Source organism: Daphnia carinata, chromosome 1 (genome assembly GCF_022539665.2).
Source record: "Daphnia carinata strain CSIRO-1 chromosome 1, CSIRO_AGI_Dcar_HiC_V3, whole genome shotgun sequence".
In the NCBI taxonomy this organism is placed as follows: domain Eukaryota; kingdom Metazoa; phylum Arthropoda; class Branchiopoda; order Diplostraca; family Daphniidae; genus Daphnia; species Daphnia carinata.
Window position 1 is genome coordinate 11,825,746 of NC_081331.1, and position 20,957 is coordinate 11,846,702.

At 42.5% G+C, this 20,957-nt stretch overlaps 1 protein-coding gene across 2 annotated transcripts in view; it reads left to right on the forward strand.

Moving 5' to 3' along the window:
• LOC130692272 (irregular chiasm C-roughest protein-like) overlaps nt 1-20,957 on the forward strand; it is a 67,487-nt gene that overhangs the window by 20,396 nt on the left and 26,134 nt on the right. The window contains exons 1-2 of one of the 2 annotated variants that reach the window (XM_059496075.1): nt 8,129-8,147; nt 18,863-18,985. In XM_059496075.1, the coding sequence (XP_059352058.1) occupies nt 18,983-18,985 (3 nt within the window). In that variant the 5' untranslated portion in view covers nt 8,129-8,147; nt 18,863-18,982. Of the gene's footprint in view, nt 1-8,128; nt 8,148-18,862; nt 18,986-20,957 lie in introns of those variants that run through there. The other variant, XM_057515357.2, reaches the window with a different exon arrangement.

Genomic DNA, 20,957 nt, shown 5'->3' on the forward strand with positions numbered 1-20,957 from the left:
CTATCGAATTATCGACCGCTTTTAGGCCGATGGAACAACACACCTAAAAATGAGAACAAATCTTTCTCTTCAAATAACAATTCGTTTTGCACGTGCTGGTACACCTGCGGGCACGTTTTGCTGGCCTAAACAATTAGCTTTGACGTCAGACGATGTGTGATTTAACTACACGCATTCAACAAAACGGTGAGACTTTGTGTGCGTGCTCGTCTGAGATGTATCGGAAAGGCATTTGTTTCTTTCCCCCCCTTTTTTTTTTTTGTTCCAGCGTACCATTCATCTCTGTCCAGCATGAATCTATAGGGGAGCTCAAAGTTGTTTTCTTGCGCAAAGATGATTACTGATGTCCGTGAAATCGTTCGTTCGCCACCACTCTTACATCGTACTATCTACTTTCATTTTCAGCTGGCAGGAAAAATAGCCTTGAGCAATTCTAGATGAATTGTTGCTTCTCTTATTCATTTATTTTTTTTTATTTTTTCTTATTTTATCGTCGTGCGTTTTTATGGGCCACATTTCATGCGGGTTGGTAAAGAAAAAAAAAAAAAAAAATAGAAGTGGGGAATTGTTCACCTCTATCTGCCAAAACAGATTCCCGACACGACCATCAGCACCACCTGGGCTTCTTTTCATTGTCGCTGTGAACCAACAACAGGAAAAAAAATCTCGTTCACCAATCTAAATGAGATTTTCTTTTTTTTTTTTTTTTTTTTTCTTCTCCCTTTTTATCCATCACACCTGTTGACGGGGCGACGTGCTGTCCGGCAGCGTTCTCTTTTTCGATCGACACACGCAAACAAAAGGGGAAAAAAAAAATGCTAAAGTAAATAAAAATGAAAAAAAAAAAAAAAAGAGTTTTCAATTTTTTTTTTTTTTTTTTTTAAATAGATTGAAGCAAAGGAAATGTTAGTACATCTTTTGATGGGTCATTCGCACGGGAATGATGTTGGTCCAGCAGCACCATCGTCTTTTTTTTTCCCCCTTATCCGCTATTTCGTCTATGGGGCTTTTAAAACGTCACGAGTCATCACGATCATGCTTGAGGCTGGACATTCGCTTATAAAAACAAAACAAAAACAAATGTAGTAAAAACAAAAAAAGATGCAGAGAAGGAAGATGGTACTCTAGAGAGCGTCGTTTTGTTACGACGACGATGATGATGATTACGATCGCAATGTGGGTCCCACAGAGGCGTCCCAAACCACCGTGATTCCCGACCCTGAGAAACGATTTGGTTGGAGCACGGGGTGGTCTCATTCTTTTTATTCATGATAACTGATGAAGACGGGACAACAACAACAACAAAATGTAGGAAAACAAAAAATTACCGTGAGATTGTATTTTGAGACGCACCGTCGCGACTGTCGCCTCGACGTTTGCTTCCCGAAAATTGGACGCTGAGGACGCTAAAGATTTGACACGAACTAACGGGGCATTGCAGGCATTGCGAGAGACATCTAGTGAGAATAGCAGTTTCGGGAGAAGGTTGATGTTGGTGGGAACGAAATTTTACAAGCAAACAAAGAGAAAAATGATGCGCTTTTGAAACAGATTTGAAGTGTTGAATTTTCATTTTCGTTAGCTCTTTTTTTTGTTGTTGTTGGTGCGCGCATCGTGTGAAGGCCGTATAATAAATGATCGTCCTTTTGCACACGTTGCTGGAATTCTTTCGTCATCCATCTTTTTCCCCATCTTCTGCCCGGCACTCTCGTTCACTTGGAACCGTCCGTATTTTTTTTTTTTTTTTTTATGTTTGCGTACCTCCTGTACTTCTTTACTACTTGCGCCCAACTGTGGTGGTCGCTACATTCTTTAGACGTGATACACAAAAATCACCTCTTCTTTCCATTCGACCTCGTCGCCTTGGTGGCGCTGGGAATCGGTCGCCCGGTGTCATTTGTCTTTGGCCGTGTTTGTAGGTGCGTTGGTGGGCCCACTCCATGGCGTCACTTCTTATATTTATTTTATTTATCTCTTCTCTTTTTCTTTTCTTTTTCTTTTCTTTTTCTTTTCTTCTTTTTCTTCTTTTACCCCAGTACTCTTAACATGCACACGCTCACCGGGTGGCGCACCTGTGGTTTTTTTTTTTTTTTTTTTTTTTTTACTTACGTAGCTCTTACCTGGTCCAGAGGGGGGTTAACATTACCACTCTACCCCTTTTCTTCTGACGCTGGAATATTGATGGTTCTGCTCTGTTTTTTTTTGTTTCCTTTTTTTTTTTTTTTAAAAAAGACACGACTACGTTTTTGTTCGAATGAAGTACAACACAATTTTTCAACCCGGGGGATGTTGTCGTTGTTTTGTCGTGTTGCCCCTTTCACGATCGCTCACAGGTGACGATGTGACATCGAAAGTGAAAGGCGACCACACAACAACATTCCCTCCTTTTTTTTCGTTTGCTGAACAAGGATGACGAGACAAAAAAAAAACAAAAAAAAAAAACATTTTCGGTTTTTTTTTTTTTTTTTTACAATTTGGCGGGACTTGAGCCTCATTTCATTTGCCATTCCATCCCTTTTGCTGTCGCGCTCAGCTCGTTTTGCCGTTGATTACACGATGGCGAGGCAACAAAGTTTGTGCTAACGAAATCGCGATGCTTAGTGTGGGGGGAGTCTGCCGATCAGTTTACTTCCATCTTTCCAACACCATTTTCCTTTTTTCTTTCTCAGTTAACAAACTTTTTGTTCGTTGGTGTTTGAGATTCTCGTGTCGACTTCCGACATCCGCCTCTTTCTTCAAGAAACTTGTGGCCTAAACGGAAATGAAACTTTGGCTCAATTTGCAGTTTGACTGGAAATTCAAGTACTAGACGAGGGAAACTGATAAGCCCAGAGTCAAGCAATCAATTTTCCAATCACATGTTTGCTCTGGCAACAGTAGCTATTATTCGTTGAGCTCAAAGCGTTTATTTGCCCAAAATTTAAAGACCAAAAAAAAAAAAAAAAAAGAAAGAAAGAAAGAGAGAGAGAAAAGGGGGAGATTGGATAGAAGCGCTACCTATTTCAACAATGGGGCCAGAGCAAAGAGATCTGCAAATTCGCGAAGGAAATGTAGTCTTTAGCCTACAGGCTTGATGGATGGGAGGGGGGTGGGGGGGATCAAAGTGATTCTTCTATCTCCCCTTTTTTTTTCCCGTCTGTGTTACGAGTGTTCGATAACCGCGGACTTGAAGCGGAGAGAAAAGGGGCGGATGAAGTGGATTTTCACGTCTACTCCCGACGGTGTCATGCTGTCGTCGATTTTTGTTTTGTTTTGTTTGCTGTCCCCAGCGTTTTCCCCTATCTTTAATATCGTTTGAGGGGCGTTAGAGAAACAAATCAAAATCCAAAAAATTCAAAGAAAAAAAAGGAAAAGGTTTCTTTTTACATTCTCCATGCCGGACTGCGGTTTTCTCTTTATTTAAATCAATCGATTGACGTAGCCGTACAAGTTTTATACGGCGGAGGAAATCAATACTTTCTGCTTACACCTCGACCTGCGGGCGGCCACAACCGACATTTCTCCTCAGCGCTGCGAGCAAGCAATAAGAAAAACAGAGGGAAATTCGAATTTAAAAAATGTTGTTGAAAAAAAAAAAAGAAAAAAAAAAAGAAAAAGAAATAATACGATGAGCACTTGACGGGTTTGAGTTGAATACGGCGCATAAATGATGTGCATCAAGACTGTTATCGTAATCGGTTTAATGCGGTACCTAAATTAAAAATATGCAAATCAAGAGATACGACGGATTCGACGATACGAGTGCAGGTAACGTGCGTGACGGTGACCGCTGAGCCAAGTCGCTTCGATGACTTTGCCGATGACTGTTTGACGTGATCGCTGAAAACTGGTTTAACGGTGATGAAAACGAGTGCAGTCGTATATAGTCACACAGGAAGTTGCTGTTATGCGCTGCGGAGAGGGACAAAAAAAGAAGGACGAAAGAAACGACATTAAACATTTCCCCTTAAGGGGGCGATAGTGGCGTTACGGTAGGTACCGTTCAGGTGACCCAGCAGAGAGACTAAAGGCAGGCAAAACCAAACAAAACAAAACAAAAAAAAAAAAAATCAAGCGGACAATAAGCGCATCCCCCGGGCTCAGGATTTAATTCTAACTTTGGTAATGCGGTCACGATGGTAAAAAGGTGCTAGACGATGGCAAACGAAAAAGAAAAGACGAACCTAGCGCACAACTCGAGGTACGAAATGGAGCTGAAAGACAAGTAACTTAGTGGTACAGATGCCTGCCCTTTGAAATGAGAATTTCTCCATTCGATTGACAGTTCTCGGTATTGAAAGGCTCATCCTTTTCAGTTCCTCGCAACTGAACGTTCTTTGTTTTTCTTTCGCCTTCGAAAACTCCTCCAATTGTAAATGAAATAAAAAAAAGAAAAAGAGCAACTTTGTTGACGTCTTGTAGACTTGTTGTTTTGGCCCTGTCTGGCAGAATCCGTCCAATTTGGGTTGTTCGTGAACAATTTAGTAGTCTACGACAGTCCGCTGCTGACTAACGGTGGACGCTGGCGGACGGTAGAAGTAGAGTCGGAAGTCGAGGACACATTCTTTTTCATGGAAGCCGCATTACTTCATCTGTTTGACGTTTTCATTCCTCTCGTTTTCGTGTGCGCGCGTCCTAGACGCTGTCGACGGAGACTTCCGATACAATAAAAGCTAAACAAAACAAACAACAACGACAGCCAGGCCTCTTTCCGTGTGTGTGTGTTTGTGTATGTGCGTAACCCAAAAATATCCATGTTGAGGTCGATGGCTTCGGGGTTGCCCCTTCAACTCGTTCGAGTAAAAACTCTCGTTGACATTCCGACGCCGGCGGAAACGGTTGCGTCTTTTCATTTGTGAAAAGATTCTCACTTGATGTCGGGTCGTGTTGGTATGTATATACGGCGGGGGTGGAATATCAGGGATGATGGGCTGGAGAGGGGGGGGGGAAGGAAAAGAGACAAACAAGGCAGCATGAAAAAGAAAATCAAAACTCGGGGATGTGTGACAGCTGACATGGAACAACAAGCACCACCATCTCCCGACAACACGCGACGCTCGAAAGACAAAACGTGGTGCCAGATCGAAATCGTTGGATTCCGCCGCACAATAGAAAACAAAAAAAAAAATGAAAAATGAAAATACAAAATTTGAGGGGGGAAGGAACGTGATAGCTGTCAAAGCGGGACCGGCCGACTCTTGTTTCAAACACTGGAAAAGAAAATGCAAATACCAAAGAAATAAACCGCCCTATAGTTGAGAAATAGGGAAACCCTCCTCTGCAATAGATTTCCATCCATCGATTTGAAAAAAATTAAAAAGGTGCTGTGGCGAATAGACTATTCGGATACGCCCGTCTCTCCTCCAATTTCTCATCAGCTAAAAAAAAAAAAAAATCCCCTCCCCCCCCCCCGGTTCACGTCTAATATTTCGTCTTATCGATAACCGATTATGCAATTCAAATTTTAATTATGTATGTATACGGAAAGGGGAGAGCTTTATTGGGCTCCTTAATTAATAACGACGCGACACGGTTGAGGTTGTGCACTGTACGACCCTCAAGTCAAAAGATCGGATGATTGTAGTGCATAAATAGGTAAGCAGCGCGCAAGAGTGTCTAGACGAGCTACTTCAGCTCTTTCTTTTTTTCCATCCATCCATCCATTTCTTTTGCTTTCGTAATGAGTGCATTCCTCGCCGCTAGAAACAACTACCATCTGTACGTTCTAGACGCTTGGCATGGCTATTGGGACAGGAATTTTTTTTTTTTTTTTTTTTTTTTTTTTTGCTTTCATGAATGCGAAAATAACAACGAAAGTAGGAAAGAAAGCCCCCCCCCCCCCAAAAAAAAAAGCATTAAAAAAATGCCCGTGACCAACTTTCGGGATTTTCGTGTCGTAGAGGGAGGGGGAGGTAGGGAGGACATAAAAACAAGGGAGAAAAGAGAGATGACGTAGTAGACAAATATACACAAGTGCACTACTTATGTGACTATGTTTAGAATCAGTGCTGGTGCAAGAGAACATCATCGGTCCGGGGGGGGGGGGGGGGGGAGGTAAAACGTCAACTCTGGCTGGAAGTTTTTTTTTTTGTTGGGTAGATTGCGGATGAGTCGTAGGTCTTAAGATTCTGTGAATTGTACCGAGAAGGAAGGCGTAGAGGGCACACAAACAACATAGAAATGCCTCTCACTAAGAGATTACTGTACGGTTTTAACGAGGGTTACCGCCTTCCCGGCAGAGGTGATGACGGCTATCCTCTATCTTCTTTTTGCTCTGTATATCAGCATTCGTTCTTAGACCACCCCCCTCTCTCTTTCGTTCAATTCCGTCTTTAACATGTGCATGTGTTGCGCTCTTGTGACAGTTCATCATTTTTTTTTTTTTCTTGATGCTGCTATTCCCCCCCCCCCCTCTATTTAAGGCCTACGTGAGTTTAAACAAATATCGTGATGCAAAGAGGGAAACGGGAAAAAAAGAGAGGGAGCAATTCGAGTTTTTCCACCCTCGTTCAGTCCTTAATGATGCAGCGAAATGAACTCCCCTCCCGTTGGTCTCAATCTTTTGCGCGAGGGGAAGACTAAAATTCCTGGAACGTTCGAAAATTTCAGATTGCAATTCTGAGGGAGTAGCGAAAATGTGCGTCTCGGAGCTTTTCGAACCGAGAATTTCGGAAATGAGAAGGTGAGGGAGAACTAAGTAATAATCCACCATGGAACGAACGCTCCCTTTTTCTTTTTCCCCCCGAAAAATAAGAAACGTGGACAGAAATGATTTTTTGATGATAAACCAAGTTAAAAGAGAACGGGTTCTCGGCTTTTTAATAATCGAACCTTTAACAGACCAGTGCATTTTTTTTGTGCATAATTTTTGCGCGACATGAGAATGTATGAAAAAAAAAAAAAAAGAGCGAACGTCACAACTTGCATTCAATGTTGTCTGTTATCCTTTTCTTCGAAGAATCCATCTCATTGCACGCTTCCCTTTATGCAGATGAGTTTGCTGTGATGCGCAATAACGCATCTCTCTTTTTCTTGTTCGACTTTATCCGTTCCAAGTGAATTCACGCGGATAAAAAGCCAACGGTTTCTTTTTTTTATATATCCCTCAACTATTTCATTTGAATGGTGTCACCATTGATACTTTTGTCGTCGCATAACCATAGAACTCTCGGTTCTTTTGTTACTCTTTTTCTCTGTGTGTGTGTGTGTACGTGTGTGTGATGGTGCTATGCGTTACATAGTCGGAGAGGCGGGAAAGGCGGCTCCGATCGGAATTGGATGGAATTTCAGACTGTGTTCGTCGTCTGGGCTCTCTCCTCTCTCCCTTCTTACTTCTTTGTGTGTGTGTGTGTGTGTGTGTGTGTGTTGACTGTTGAGTGTGTGGATAGAAAAGTCCTTTTGGCTCTTTTCTTCGTAATGTCACGTGATAGTCACAAGTCGAGTCCAGTATCAATCACCTGATGCTGGGGGTATCGTTCTGGACGGATGGCGGACATCCCTTTTTTTTCTCCCCATTTTTCTCCTTTTTCATGTAAAAAAAAAGAAAATCTTTTTTTTTTCTTTTTTTTCGTTGTTGTTGTCCCATTTTCTACTTCGTTTTTTATCGTGCCGTCCGCGTGTGACTTACAAGAGGGAAGCCTACCAAATGAATCGAACGTCGGGCTGCACAGTTCAGAGGCGTCGGCATCACGCTGCTATTACAGATGAACGCCAAAGACGAGAAGAAGGAAGAACGAAAGAAAAAAAAAAAAATAGGGAACCAGAAAGAGGGGAGGTTAAACTTCTTTTCACTTCCTTCCTTTCTATGCTAGGCGTCGTGCGTTCGATCCTCTTACGTCTCAGTCACAGTATCTCATCAGCACCGGTCGCTGCTTGGTGTCTCCTCTCTTTCTCTGTCTCGTCTCTTGTGTTGAACGTGCGACATCTCAAGGCGGGTCAGTTCTACGTCTCTTCTTTTCGGCAGTGAATCTTTTGGGGTTGACTTAACAGCCACGAATTTCTTGAAAGTTGAAGACGGTCATCAATTCCCCAACTGGATTTGTTTTGTTTTCAATTTCGGGAAAATCACGAGAATCGACAAGGACATCAACCTCCCTCTTGTTGCACGTTAATGCCTGGCCAGGTGGAGAAATACAGAAGAGACTGTTGCACGTTACAACTTGCTGCTGGTATGGAACCATACGTGGGTCTCATTTTTCGTTTAGCACGAACCAAGCGATTTGGAAAGAAAACAATTTTTTGTCCCGTTTTTTTTTTTTTTTTTTTTTTTTTTGTTGAGTTGTCTGTGTCATTTTAGCCCCCAAGTTACAGAGCAATAATGCAGTGCATTAAAGAGATACGGTTACCGTTCCGCTTGTTGTTCTGAGGTTGTTTCTATCGAATGCTTTCAAAACGTCGTGTGTATCTCTTCTTTCTAACTATGGGAAACGCGATCGCGGAGCTATATCGTCTAGAAGCGCGAGGACGGGACCTATCATTAGCCAGGAAAAATGGAAGTCTTGTCTGTCCATCAAGAGAACATAGTTGCCCCTTGGGTTATTTTTTTTTTTTTTTTTTGTGTGTCTGTTGCTCGTTTCTGTTGCTCTTCGATTCGAAAAAGGAGAAATTGCCTCAGTGGATATGTGAGGGCCAATAGTAGTCTAACGGGGCTTGTTGCGCAAATGTCAGGCTGACAAGCTTGACTGACAGGCACAGTTAGATAAAAAGAGATTTAAATTCAAAGGAGAAGCAAAAAAAATATATATATGTATCATTTGCATTTTTTGGGGAGGGTAGGAGACTTGAAAAAAATGTTCGATCGTGCGCCCTTTGGTTTGTTTGCATTTCTCGTTTTTTTTTTTTTCTTTTCTTTTTGCTCGCATGTCTACATTAAAACCCAGTCAAGCTCCCGGTTGATGTTGCGTATAGAACTGCATATAAGCCGGGACGTTGTATCGCCTCGAGGGAACAAACGAAGCTCTTCCACCCCCTACATCGCCTTCATTTTGTACGGCAGCAGTTAGATACTTATTTATATTTATCTTCGTCGTTCAATGGTATTTTTCTATTTTCCCGACTGTTTCCCTCTGCCCGGAAATGGAGATAAATACCTGAGCAAAGACGATGAAGGAGGCAGTGCGTGAGGGGTGTGTTTGCCATTGGGCTCCCCTCGAGAAAGAACTTACAAGAGGGAGAAAAAGAAAGAACCTGTTATTAATGGGCTGAATGTCTGGAGCTGAACTGTGTGTCAAGTGGTGTTAGAAAACTATCGGCCAGCAATTGGCAAATGGAAAAGTTAATTTCATCTGAACTTGTTTTCATTTTTTATGTATCAAAATTTGGCCAGCTGTCGCCTTGTTTTTCTTTTTCTTTTTTTTTTTCGTTTGCTGTCATTCACGTTTTCTAATGTCTTCAGTATAGAGCGTCAGATCCATTTTTGCTCTGAAAGTGAAAAGTAAAAAGCGAAATATCTGTCATGTCCGTGAAGCTCTTATTTTATTTTTTTTTACGCATAAAAATGTGAATCAAATGAAATAAAAGAGCCATTTTCGTCAAAGTGACAGGTGAGGTTGGCAAGACATCCAAACCGCCCCCTTTTTTTAGTTCCGTGATCAGCTCTTGATAGGATTTCGTGACCCGTGTCGTGAATCTTAAATCTTAAACAAAACAAAACAAAACAAAAAAAAGTCCTGTTTTGAAAGGATTTTTTAAGGCAAGTCCTTTAAGAGGCAGATAAAAGAAAATGGAGTATGCCACTAAAAGCGTTGAGGTTCACCATGTCTAACACAAAATTCCAATGAAAAAAAAAAAAATACTCGGTAGATGTCGAGGCCAGTTGTTGGTTACTTTCCGTAACATTTTTGGTCTCAATCTCTTTTGGTTTTCTTCTTAAGAAAAAAAAAAAAAAAGGTTATTAGTTATGTATCATTTTCTTCGAACGAGATGATATCGTCCCTGAATATTTTTTTTTTCCCTCGGGGGCTGAATAAATAGCGACATTGTGTGGGTTTTTCCCAATTTTTTTTTTTTTTTTTTTTTTTTCGTTCCTTCAGTTGATTCGGGATTCACGAGACGACAAGCGTGGCTAAAGGCAAACGGCATTGCGGTTACAAATTCTTTCCTCGTTACTTGTCAATTCTGCCAAAATTGGCTACCAGGAAAAACGACAAGCAAAAGAAGAGCCAATTTTAATGTTTCGTGATTTTTGACTTTGTCTTTGAAAAAAAAAATAGGCAAACCTAGCAAGTGTATAGCATTCAAAAGTCGGTTCCCTCCGGGCACGTGTCCGTGCATCAGAAGAGGGTGGACCTCGTCCTCGTTGCTGACGAGAGAGCCAGCGTGATGGGTCTTGTGGCTTGAAGCGTACACTGTTGTCAAGTCACGCGGGATTGCCACTTCAACTTTTCCTGCCTGCAAAAGTTTGAAAATGTCGATGCAGCATCACCAAGCATTGCGCATTCTTATTCCATGGTTGTTTTTTTTTCCCCTTCATCTTTCTTTTAGCTATAGACCGATGGCGTACACACACAGCGACGCTCTAGATAAATATTGAGAAGAGGGTGGGGGAGAGAGAGAGAGAGAGAGGACGTAAGTAGCTCGATAGGTATGCATATGGATGAGAAAATGCATAGGAAAACGATCCCGGGTGTTGTAACGAGCTTCCACGGAACTCGGGAATCGCTGTACCCATTTTCTTTTTTTGGAATGGAGAGCGCGCTAAAGAATCCGTGGTATTTTTCTTGATCCTCGTTTTTATTTTTTCTTCCACCCCCAACCCCTATTCCGGAAGGAAATGAACATTGCCAGACCTACCTCACCTTTGCACAGTGCATTTTCGAATATCCTTTTGCACTCGTTGCTATTTGGTTTTTTGGAATAGATCACGAGCGGGGGAGGACGTCGGCGGAAGAATCTCTGGGCCTTGTGTTTTCTCCCCCCCCTACGCTGCACCAATTAGCAATGTCTAAAGCCTTAGACTTCTCGGTTAGGGAAAAGAAGAAGAACGGCTCCCACATGAATAGGATCCCCGGCTACGGCCAAGTTTTTATCCACACCGTCTGTCTCGTACGATCTCGTTCATCATCCCCCCACTCTTACTCTCTCTCTCTCTCTCTCTCTCTCTCTCTCTCTCTCTCTCTCTCTCTCTCTCTCTCTCTCTCTCTCTCTCTCTCTCTCTCTCTCTCTCTCTCTCTCTCTCTCTCTCTCTCTCTCTCTCTCTCTCTCTCTCTCTCTCTCTCTCTCTCTCTCTCTCTCTCTCTCTCTCTCTCTCTCTCTCTCTCTCTCTCTCGTTCCCATCATTTTCTGGTTGTGTGTTATGTTACGACGTTAACTTGCGCATCACTGGTTTCCACCTACAGCAGCCCAAAGTTTGAAGAAGAAGATGATGTCGTGTACAAGGTGATACACGTGTAAGACAGCCGCCAACTCGTGTTCACTGAACTTTTTGAAGTTTTCCTACACCGTCTTTCGATGAAAGCTTATTCGAGCCACCCTTCTTTTTCATCCTCTTTTTTATTTTCAGAGGATATTCGTTTCATCCAGCGGGTTTTTTTTTGTACAACATTTTTCGTTTTTTCTCTCTCTGCCGAGTTCGCCAACTCATCGAATTGTCAGATTCTAACAGCTGTACGTTGATATGAGGTGGCAGCACGTGATTCAAAAAAAAAAAAATCACGGAGTCGTACGTCTGGATTTATCCGGGTCGCGACATGTGGCTTTTTCCCTGTAACCCAGAATGACAAGAAAACCCACTGCCACTGTCAGAATTGAAGTACTTTCGTCAATAAAAAAAAAAAAAAAAAAAGAGAAGCTAGCCAGGCTATAGCTCTTGGCCGTCCATGGCAATAGCATAAAGCAATATTTTTATTTTATTTTATTTTGTTTTTTGTCTACTTTGAATGTACCATTTATGTATAGATGGTACGGTTGGTTGAGTATCAGTGCCGGTGGCTAATGCTCGGTCAGCTGTGAAATTGAAGCGTGAGCTCTCAAGTCGTTGCAGCATTCGGGAAAGGCATCGCTTGAGATCCACGTCTGGTATAGATCCCCCCGAACGACTAGGCAATTTCAACGCTCGACGAATTACAAGTCACAGATTCTCATTATGACTATAGCGACAGTGGTCGAGAAGCTGTCACATGTTTGGGATCACGACGTGCCACATTGGCAGTATTCACATACGTATAAGAGCGCGAGAGAGAGAGAGAGAGAGAGCGAAGGGTGAAAGGGGCAGATACATTATTGCCATGGTAATGTTCGTCCTGTGCTTTCACGCACAGCCGGGCGGAAGCTTCATTAAAACGAGAAAGTCACAAGACGGTGCGCTTGCTACTTGTGTGTGTGTGTGTGTGTGCGCGCGTTTATACTATCGAACTAACAACTAAGACGACTAATAATAGATAATACCCAAACTCTGTGTGTGTGTGTCGCGCTATTTCGTTTTTATTTTGTTGAGCATTCATTTTCTTTTATAAACAGCCAAGACCAGTTATTATTTTAGTTCTTCGCGAGTCTCTCCGTTTTTTTCTATTTGTTTTTTTTATACATGTATAACTGCGTTGATGTCGACGATGCAGTGGTTGGTCGTTTTTTATTGCACTTCATTGGCAGTCCGTCGCCGTGTGTGCCGATGATGTCGCAACAACTTGGTTGGTCGTCAAAACGAATTCCGGCCAGCAGAAAGAAAAGGGGGGAAACTAGCGGCCAGAGGAAACGATTCGTAGTTTTTTTTTTTTTTTTTTTTTTTGGGGGGGGGGATAGCGGCAGAGATGGTCGTCGTCACGGCATGTTGGCTTTTTTAATGACTGGCGAATCGCTCGTTGCCGCCGTCGTTATCATCATCACGAAACGCCACCATCCTTTTTTTTCTCACTCGGCTAGCGGGTCGGACAGCGTGCGGAACCCAAGCTCCCCGTTTCCGCCGTGTCGTAAAAGGGTAACGGCCGGACGGACGCGTCATCCAGCAACTATAGTAGTAGTAGTAGTAGTGCGAGTATTAACAGAGAAATGAGAGTAAATAGAAATAAGCCTCGAGCTTTAAATCCCTTCTCGCCCCTCCGCAAAAGCCGGGCCAGATGACGAGCAATGCGCTATTATATATCCGAGAGTTGAAGTTGCTGTTTTCACCATTTATTTTTATTTCGCCAGTTGGTGGCGCCGTGCGTTTGAGTAGGATCAACTGTTGGCCGACTCTCGTCATCTTAAAATTAAGTGTGTAGCCACTGAAGAGAGCAGCTCAGAAGGTCTTAAAAAGAAACGCTGTTGCAAGGATTTGGGAAGTGCTCAGTAAACAAACCGAATTGTCTGTTTGCGAATGTTAAAAAAGGCAGACGACAGCACAACTGAAAGAGTCGGTCGATCGTATTTCGTGAAAGGAGAGGGGGGGGGAGCATGCACGTTTTGCAGTTACTTAATCCCAAGGTCGGGTTTTTGGGGCTTTGTTTTTTTCGGGCAATGATGGCCACAAAAACAAAAGGTGACGTCCTTGCCGTTCCAATCATCGAACCGTTTTCTTTTCGATGCTCTTTGCAAAAGAGCTCTCCTTGTAAAACGAGTAGCAAACGGCCCCGGCAATTCGAGACGGCCTCTTTCGACGATCATAATGAGCTGAGACGGTGAAACCTTTTTTTAACACCAGTGGCCGTCTCGTCCTCGGTGTTCTCCGATTGCCCGGTTGACTTACCACTTTTCATCGTCATTGCAAAAGCCCATGACGCAGATCCTTTTGAAGGGCTTTTCGCTGATTAAAAAAAAAAAGCGCATTGGTTAAGTGAAATGGGAAACCTCGACCCGAAGGATTCAAATTGATTGGTTCAATGATGTCACAAATGATTGCTAACTAACCACATGATTATCATATCGTCCGGCCCCGGCAGGGTAGAGGCGCCACATCCACTTTGGAACGATACCGTATTACGACATTGATCCGACTCTTGGATGATTATGTCGCTCCGACTCTGGTTGCTAACGCTCCCGAGGATCACGATTACCGTACGTTTTGCAACCGAACGTTGCCAATGAAGACGGGACAGAGCTCTCGTATCTTATTCGTTCTCTTCTTGCAACGCACATTAAATAGCTAAATGTTTAGTAGATAAAAAAAAAAAAAAGAAGACGCAGCACGAAATGGATCGAATTGAAGGAAGAAAAAAAAAATAAAATAAGATTAACAGCCTATAGTGGAAAGACAAAGCACAGTCGGCGTGAACGGCCGTAGACGGCAGCGAACGAATCGACGTGAATCCGCGTCGTACAAGCCCTCCGCAATGGTTTCGTGCTTTTGATGTGGCTTGATTTATGAAACGATGCGAGCAGAATAATCTTTTATGCCCGTAGCTTTTGTTTCTGGCAGTGAATCTCACGATTCCTCATTCCTGTACGAACGGCCAAGGTCTTACGTCTTCCATCCCAAAAAATGATGCCGAGGAGTTGCGACAGCGATATGGTTAATTGATGAATGGAAAGATTATTGGTGGGGCTTTACTTTTGCCGGGTGTTAGTCTTGACGCGTGTCGGCCATGGCAAAACAAAACAAGTTTGAACGACGCGAGGACACGGTCGGATGCTGTGCAGACGCTAGCGCGGGCCACGTTTGTGTAATTACATTAAAACAAGGCAATGCTTGACTTGCTTTTTTCTCGTCCATTTGGCCACATCAACTGTGGGGAAATGGATAGTGAGAACAAGGGGGAAGGAGAGGCAAACCAAAAATGCCGTTAAAGCACGTGCCCGTGAAAACACGCCACCGCAACGACTCGCGCGTGCGACGTTTTCGTTTCTTACTGTTACTAGTTGTACAACTATCGATGTAGTTGGTGTGTGTGTGTGTGTGCGTCTGTATTTATTGGTGAGAAAATGCGGTCCGTCTTTCCCATGCCGTGGCACACGCTCACACGTTTAAGAATACGAGGCAATCTTTGATGACCCGGGGCCCTCGTAATCTACCACGTCGGGCCCAATTTGCTTCGTTGACTTTGCATCAAGCAACCAGAAGCTCTCACTTTTCAGACCGTAGCTTTCCATCTGCTTCTTTCTTTTGTTTTTGTTTTAACCTTCTTGCCATTTCCTTGTCTTTTGGCTGTTAGCAAAAAAAAAGAAAAGCCAAGACGAATAGTTGGTGGCTAGTGGCTGTAATTGAAAATGACAGAGCCAGCAGTTTGCTCATTACAGCACCGCACTCTTAGAGAACAAACGAGGACCGTACGTTACGTGATCGCCCATCAATGTTGATGGTCAGACTATGATGTTGCCCACAACGCCACTTGATCGTCATCGGGAAAAAAAAAATCATTTCTATAAAAGTATGGTATTTTAGATGTAACGTATAGAGAGGGACGACGTCTGCGTTCGAAATGAATGCCGCTTATTGTGGTTTTTTGGGGCTCAGTATCTAGCAAAAGAGAAAATAAACAACAGGCCATCAGGCGCATCGTTCAATCTACTGAAAACGTACAACACGTGAGAGATTTGGAGTGGATGTTGGATCTGCTAGTCGGCGTCAGCTTGCATTCTTTGCTTGCCTCTATAGATAGAAAGCTTTGGATCGACTCCCAGCAGTTGCTATTCTTGTTCATTTTTTCCGTTTTCTAATTGAAACCAAATCAAATAGGAATTCATTGGCCCGTTTCAGAGCCTGACGTGAATAGCAAACAGAAATGTTCGAGATAAAAGATATCAATTTGTAATCCTATCCATCTTTAGTTTTTGAATCTTGTTGATACCTGATCGCATTCCAGCCTCTCTTCATCTCTTTTTCCTTTTAAAACAGAACAAATGAAGTCTTTTCGCTTGACTTCTTCGTAAGCTTTTAGCTCCTTCAGTACTGTGAGTTAGAGGGTAACCCCCCCCCCCCCCCCCCCCCCCCCCCCCCCCCCCCCCAATCTCGACATGACTTTTGGACGCACTCTATCAAAAAAAACCGCTAAATAAAGAAGAGAAACTGACGTTACAAGCTTTGAATAAAACTTGACGTTGATTTGATCGTCGGGGAGAAAGAAAAATCCTTGACTGACCGTCCCTCCACATTTGATTTCTTTAAAGTGCGAGAACGGAAACTTTTTTTAAAAGTCATCTAACTTTAATGTTGTCACGGCGGCCTATCGTCGAGGACGACCATTATTGACTGGTGAAGACCGGAATTGGGTTTTTTTTTTCGGAGGGCTGCTCGTCAACGGTGCAAAGTGAATCCAATCGCGGAGCGCCTCGGAAAGTTTGTGGAAATCGCGCCGCGATTGAACGGGCAAACTGGACCGTGAAACGATGACAGGAAGTTGTTTCCTCGTCGGCAAGAAAACGCGAAGAAAAGGTGGGGACGTCGTTGGCAAAAGGGGTGGGCACAAATGACGCTTTTGACTGTCTATATATTGCGTCTCGCATCATTGGCATTTCAGCCGGAATTTTTTTATCGATTTATAAAAAAAAAAAAAAAAAAAAAGGGCTCCCCCTTTTTTTAAAATTTTTTATTTCCTCTCGTTTGTTCATTTGAAAGAAAAAAAAACAGCCGCTTTTGGCACAGCTTTTTGTTATGAAATGCGTTTGTATGTGTTTTGTTGTTTGTCTCACTTTTCTTGAATTATTTAGAATAAGAAAAGAAGGCCGACACGATGCGGATTCACGGTTTAAGTGGGATAGAAATAGCCGCTTCTTTGATAGCTCGGTTTATTTTTGAAGGAAAAAATAAAAGGGTTAACAAAACAACACGTTCCGGGTTCTAGTTATGCATTTTCGTTTTAGTTGAATTCAAAAATTGTTTTTTTTTACCGCTACCCTCCGCATGAAAAATGATTCTTTCAGAATTTTTTTTTTTACCTTTTGTTGACGCTTGTTTTTTTTTTTTTTTTCATTCTTATTCCTTGTATGGTCCACCTTCTTTTTTTAGGGGACTTTTGAGGGCGGTTTGTTCCTCTTCATTTAGTCCGTGATATCACCAAACGGCCACTTTGCTCTTCTTTTTGTGGTTTCTTTATATTCGGATGTAATATAGGACATGGACGACATCTCTTTTGATGCCTTTGTCGGTGCAAACGGAGCCGTCTTTTTCTTTCTAGTTTGTCTCTCTCTCTCTCTCTCTCTCTCTCTCTCTCTCTCTCTCTCTCTCCTTTTGATGTATTTTCATTCGTGTATCCTCTTCTTCTAAATTTTAATATTACCGTTTCTCTTGTCTGTCTCGTCCCGAACAACCGGAGGAAATTGAACGACCGGTTGATGTTTTTTTTTCTTTTTGATATTAAAAGAACAAGCCGAAAAAGATTTAAAAGGCTTATCCGTTGGCAAGTAAACAACAAAAAACTGAAATATAAAAGCAAATAAATTCAAACTCAAGGGAATATAAGCGGCAAAGACGAAAACCAAATACATTCGACCAAGAACCGTGTTGCTATAGTCTACAGAGAGCACGAGGGTAAACGGACCCTGGACCTTCCCTTCCAAAAGGCGGAAGAAAAAAAAACATTAAAAAAAAGAAAAAGAACAGCCAGGTGTTGAAAACGAACGTGTCCCGGACGCGTCGACTATCTCTCTTTTCTTTTCTGCGTTGTGTAACATTTTCTCGCCGTCAGTTTACACGCAAACACCCCTTTTCTTGTTTCCTCTTTTTCTTTTTTCGGATCTTCTTTTACATCGGCGTTGCTCCTCCGCGTTGTCGGTTCTTGTGTTTTTACTATGCCCCCTCCAATTTTTTTTTGTCTTGTTGTTTGCTTTGATTCCGCAACGGTGACGACGGCTATTCCCTGCAGCTTCGCAAAGAGGGTGGCCCAGGCGTTATATAACTTGCTGACAGTATGTTGTTGTCTGTTCTTTTATTTTACTCGGCAAGCGCAGCCGTCACATTGCCTCTTAGTCTTCTATTCTCATGTCGCGTTGTCGCACTTCATCACGAGGCGACAACTGCCCTTTTTTCTTTGCTTCAGGCTTGTTATTATCGGCTGCATTTGAAGCCCAACGTTTTTTTTTATTTTACACGCGTTAGATCCTCTGTGTACGGTGCGAGTAAAGTCCATATCCGCACGTCATGCATACAGCCGTTCACGCCCCATCCCTCTTGCCAGCGCTGCCGTTGTGCGCGTTTACAACCCCGCCGCTCGAGTGCGGATTTTAATGACCCGTTTGAAAACAACTTCGAATGTTCGGCTAAAAACCAGAGAAAAAAGTAAAATAAAATAAAAAGAAGAAGCTTTACGTATAGGGTAAGCGCTCGCACGCGCGTGTAAGTTCTATAGCCAGTAGGCAAAAGCTGTGCTGCATTACACGAGTCTTTTGAAATCATTTTGAACGACCCAGAACTTCTTATTTATTTTTTTTTTTCAACCCCCCACTCTTCTTCTCTCGTTCTCTCATTGAAAGAAAGGTGGAGGGGGGGGGGGGCTTGGTGTAGGAATTTTTGAACGTTTGTTGGAAGAAACAGTTGTGTTGTTGGAAGTATACGATACAGGAATAAGTTAAAGGGATGAAAAAGAAAATGCAACGAAATGAAGGAAAACGTTTTACACTGTTGAAAAAAAAAGGTAGAGATAGATTCGTTGGGATTTGTTTATTTTTTAGGGGTACCGCCTTACCGTAAACGCATTTTCTATGTACGATCAAGGTTAGGAAAAAGAAAAAAAGAAAAAAAAAAAAAACTTACATCGCCCTACCTTTTGCGCTGTTTTAGTCAAAACTATTTTGAAAACTCGTGGCAGTCGAATGAGAAAATTCCTTCACTTTTTTTTTATGTAATATCGACAGTCGGTAACAGCTTCCATTGTGTGTTGCCACGCCGTCCAGTTGGGGGGCTGTTGGCCTCTCTCTCTCTCTCTACTTTCACGTGAATTCCATGGTATGCACGAAAGAGGATTGAACGCCATCACCTGTCTCCTTCATCTCGCACCAAATCTAATTATGAAAAATTTTTCTTTGTTCATTTTTTCAGAATAGAGAATAACAATTGACCAATCGGCCGTAATATCCTTAACCGACACCATCGAGGTCCAACAGGAAAAGTGACGAGACTACGTGCAACAACCCGTTTTTTCGCTGTTCGTCGGCTGTCATGGTGAGTCATTTATTATCATCATTTCTCTCTAGCAACCGGCATTTCGTGAGTGAGATTACAGTCTATCTATACAACAAGGACTTCCAATGTTTACTGTAACGATTTTTCTCAAAAACCCTTCAGGTTTTTTTTTTTATGTGTGTGGTTGATTATCAAAGCGCACGCCTTACACCTTTTTTTTTTTTTTTGTTCTTTGCGAGGTTAGCGGACGTCATTGCATCGTGATTGTGTGTGTGTGAGGCGGTGGGTGGGTGGTTTTTTCTTTGTGGCTTATGGTGTTGGCTGATTCACTTATGTGTTGGAGCCGGTTTCATTAAAATTGACGTTTCTACCTCTCTTTCTCGAGCCACGCCTAGATGAGCTAGTTTCATCATCCAAGGTTGAATAGACCACAATCAACGATGGCTCTATACTTAGTTATCGTGTACGCAGACAGAGATAATACATTAGACGTGCTGCGTGCAGTATTTATCATCCGTCCAACAGCGGGTGGTGTGGGTGTGTGTGACCAGCCCAATTCTTTTCCCCTCCGACACACACAAAAAAGATAATTATCTTCACCTACAAGACTGTGAATTTGTATTCTTTTTCGCTATTGATGATCCAAATGAGTATCGTTTCATTTGCCTTTTCGTATTTGTTTTTTTTTTTCACGCCTCGATGAAAGCGAACGGCCCACACACTTGTGTGTACTTTATCGATCGTAGATGATGGAAAAATCCCACGCGCACATTTCAATTTTGCTCTTCTAACTCTGTTTGGATTTCACCGTGAATTCCATATCGACCCAACTCATCGACAGGGTGAGGGGGGGGGGGGGTATATCATCCTTATTTACGTTTTCCGACGTGTGCGTTGCACGCGGTGAGAGTAAGGTGAAGCGAATCTTTTCAAATTGAAAAAAAGAAAAACAAAATTCGTGTAAGGCAGTTCGAACGATCGCGGAGGTCCGTGTTCTGTCGAGCACTCATCATCGTTATCTGGAACATTTCGATCAAAGTTGTTGTCTACTCCTTTGAGGTTTTCACGCTGTGTCTTGCCACGCAACGGGGAGTCGAATGCAACCCCTTGACTTGTACGTTTGTTTATTTATTGATTTGTGTTTCATATACTCGGTTTGTTTTTAATTGAAACACGACTCTTTGTACTACAATTTCACGTTACACCGTATTTCATAAACTGGGTCGCCGCATTTTCGGTTAACTTTTGAATTTTCGTCTGGAACGAAATTATTTTTTTATTTTTACGAGACCCGTAGTGGAATGAACTCCATCGCGTTCACGTGTTAATTTCTTGTTCCGCTTTTTTTTTTTTCGTATGCTGTCGCCCCATTGACATTCAAATGAGCTGCTATTACCAATCGTTTGAAAATGATGAAAAGAAGCCATTGCCGTTCAAAAAAAAATAACAACCGGAAAATGGAATGATGTGTGCGGATGGTTTGCAATGGCGTCTAGAAGATCTTCTTCCTAGATTATAAATAAGGTCAGAAAAGGGAGGCCGGGATGATGGCAGCTTTCTCGAAGGAGTTACACTGTGAAACCAGGAAGAAAAACAAACGTGCCTACGTGCAAATGTTGTGCTAGCAAAGTTTCGTGAGCATTTCTTCGTTCAGTCCCGTATTTCTTTTTGTTCTGTGGACGCCGTTCACGTCGCACTTTGTGGGTGAGGGTCTAATTGGAACGTTCGCCTTCGAATCGACTCACCTCGACTGGACTTTTTCTAATTCATTTCAAGTGCAGGCAAAGTCAATCATCGCACGTGTTTCGGCCGTGAAACATTTCTTTTTCCATTCTTCTAATGCAAACCAAAAAAGCACAAGGTTGTTGTCAACTTTTGTACATTAATAGCCTCGTGCGTGATGCAATTAGCCCTACGTTCGTTATGAAGTTTCTCTCGGCCATCTTTTCACTTTTGCTTTTATTGCCTCCTCCGTCTTCCAATTGTCTCGTTACGTCTGTTTCTTTTCCCC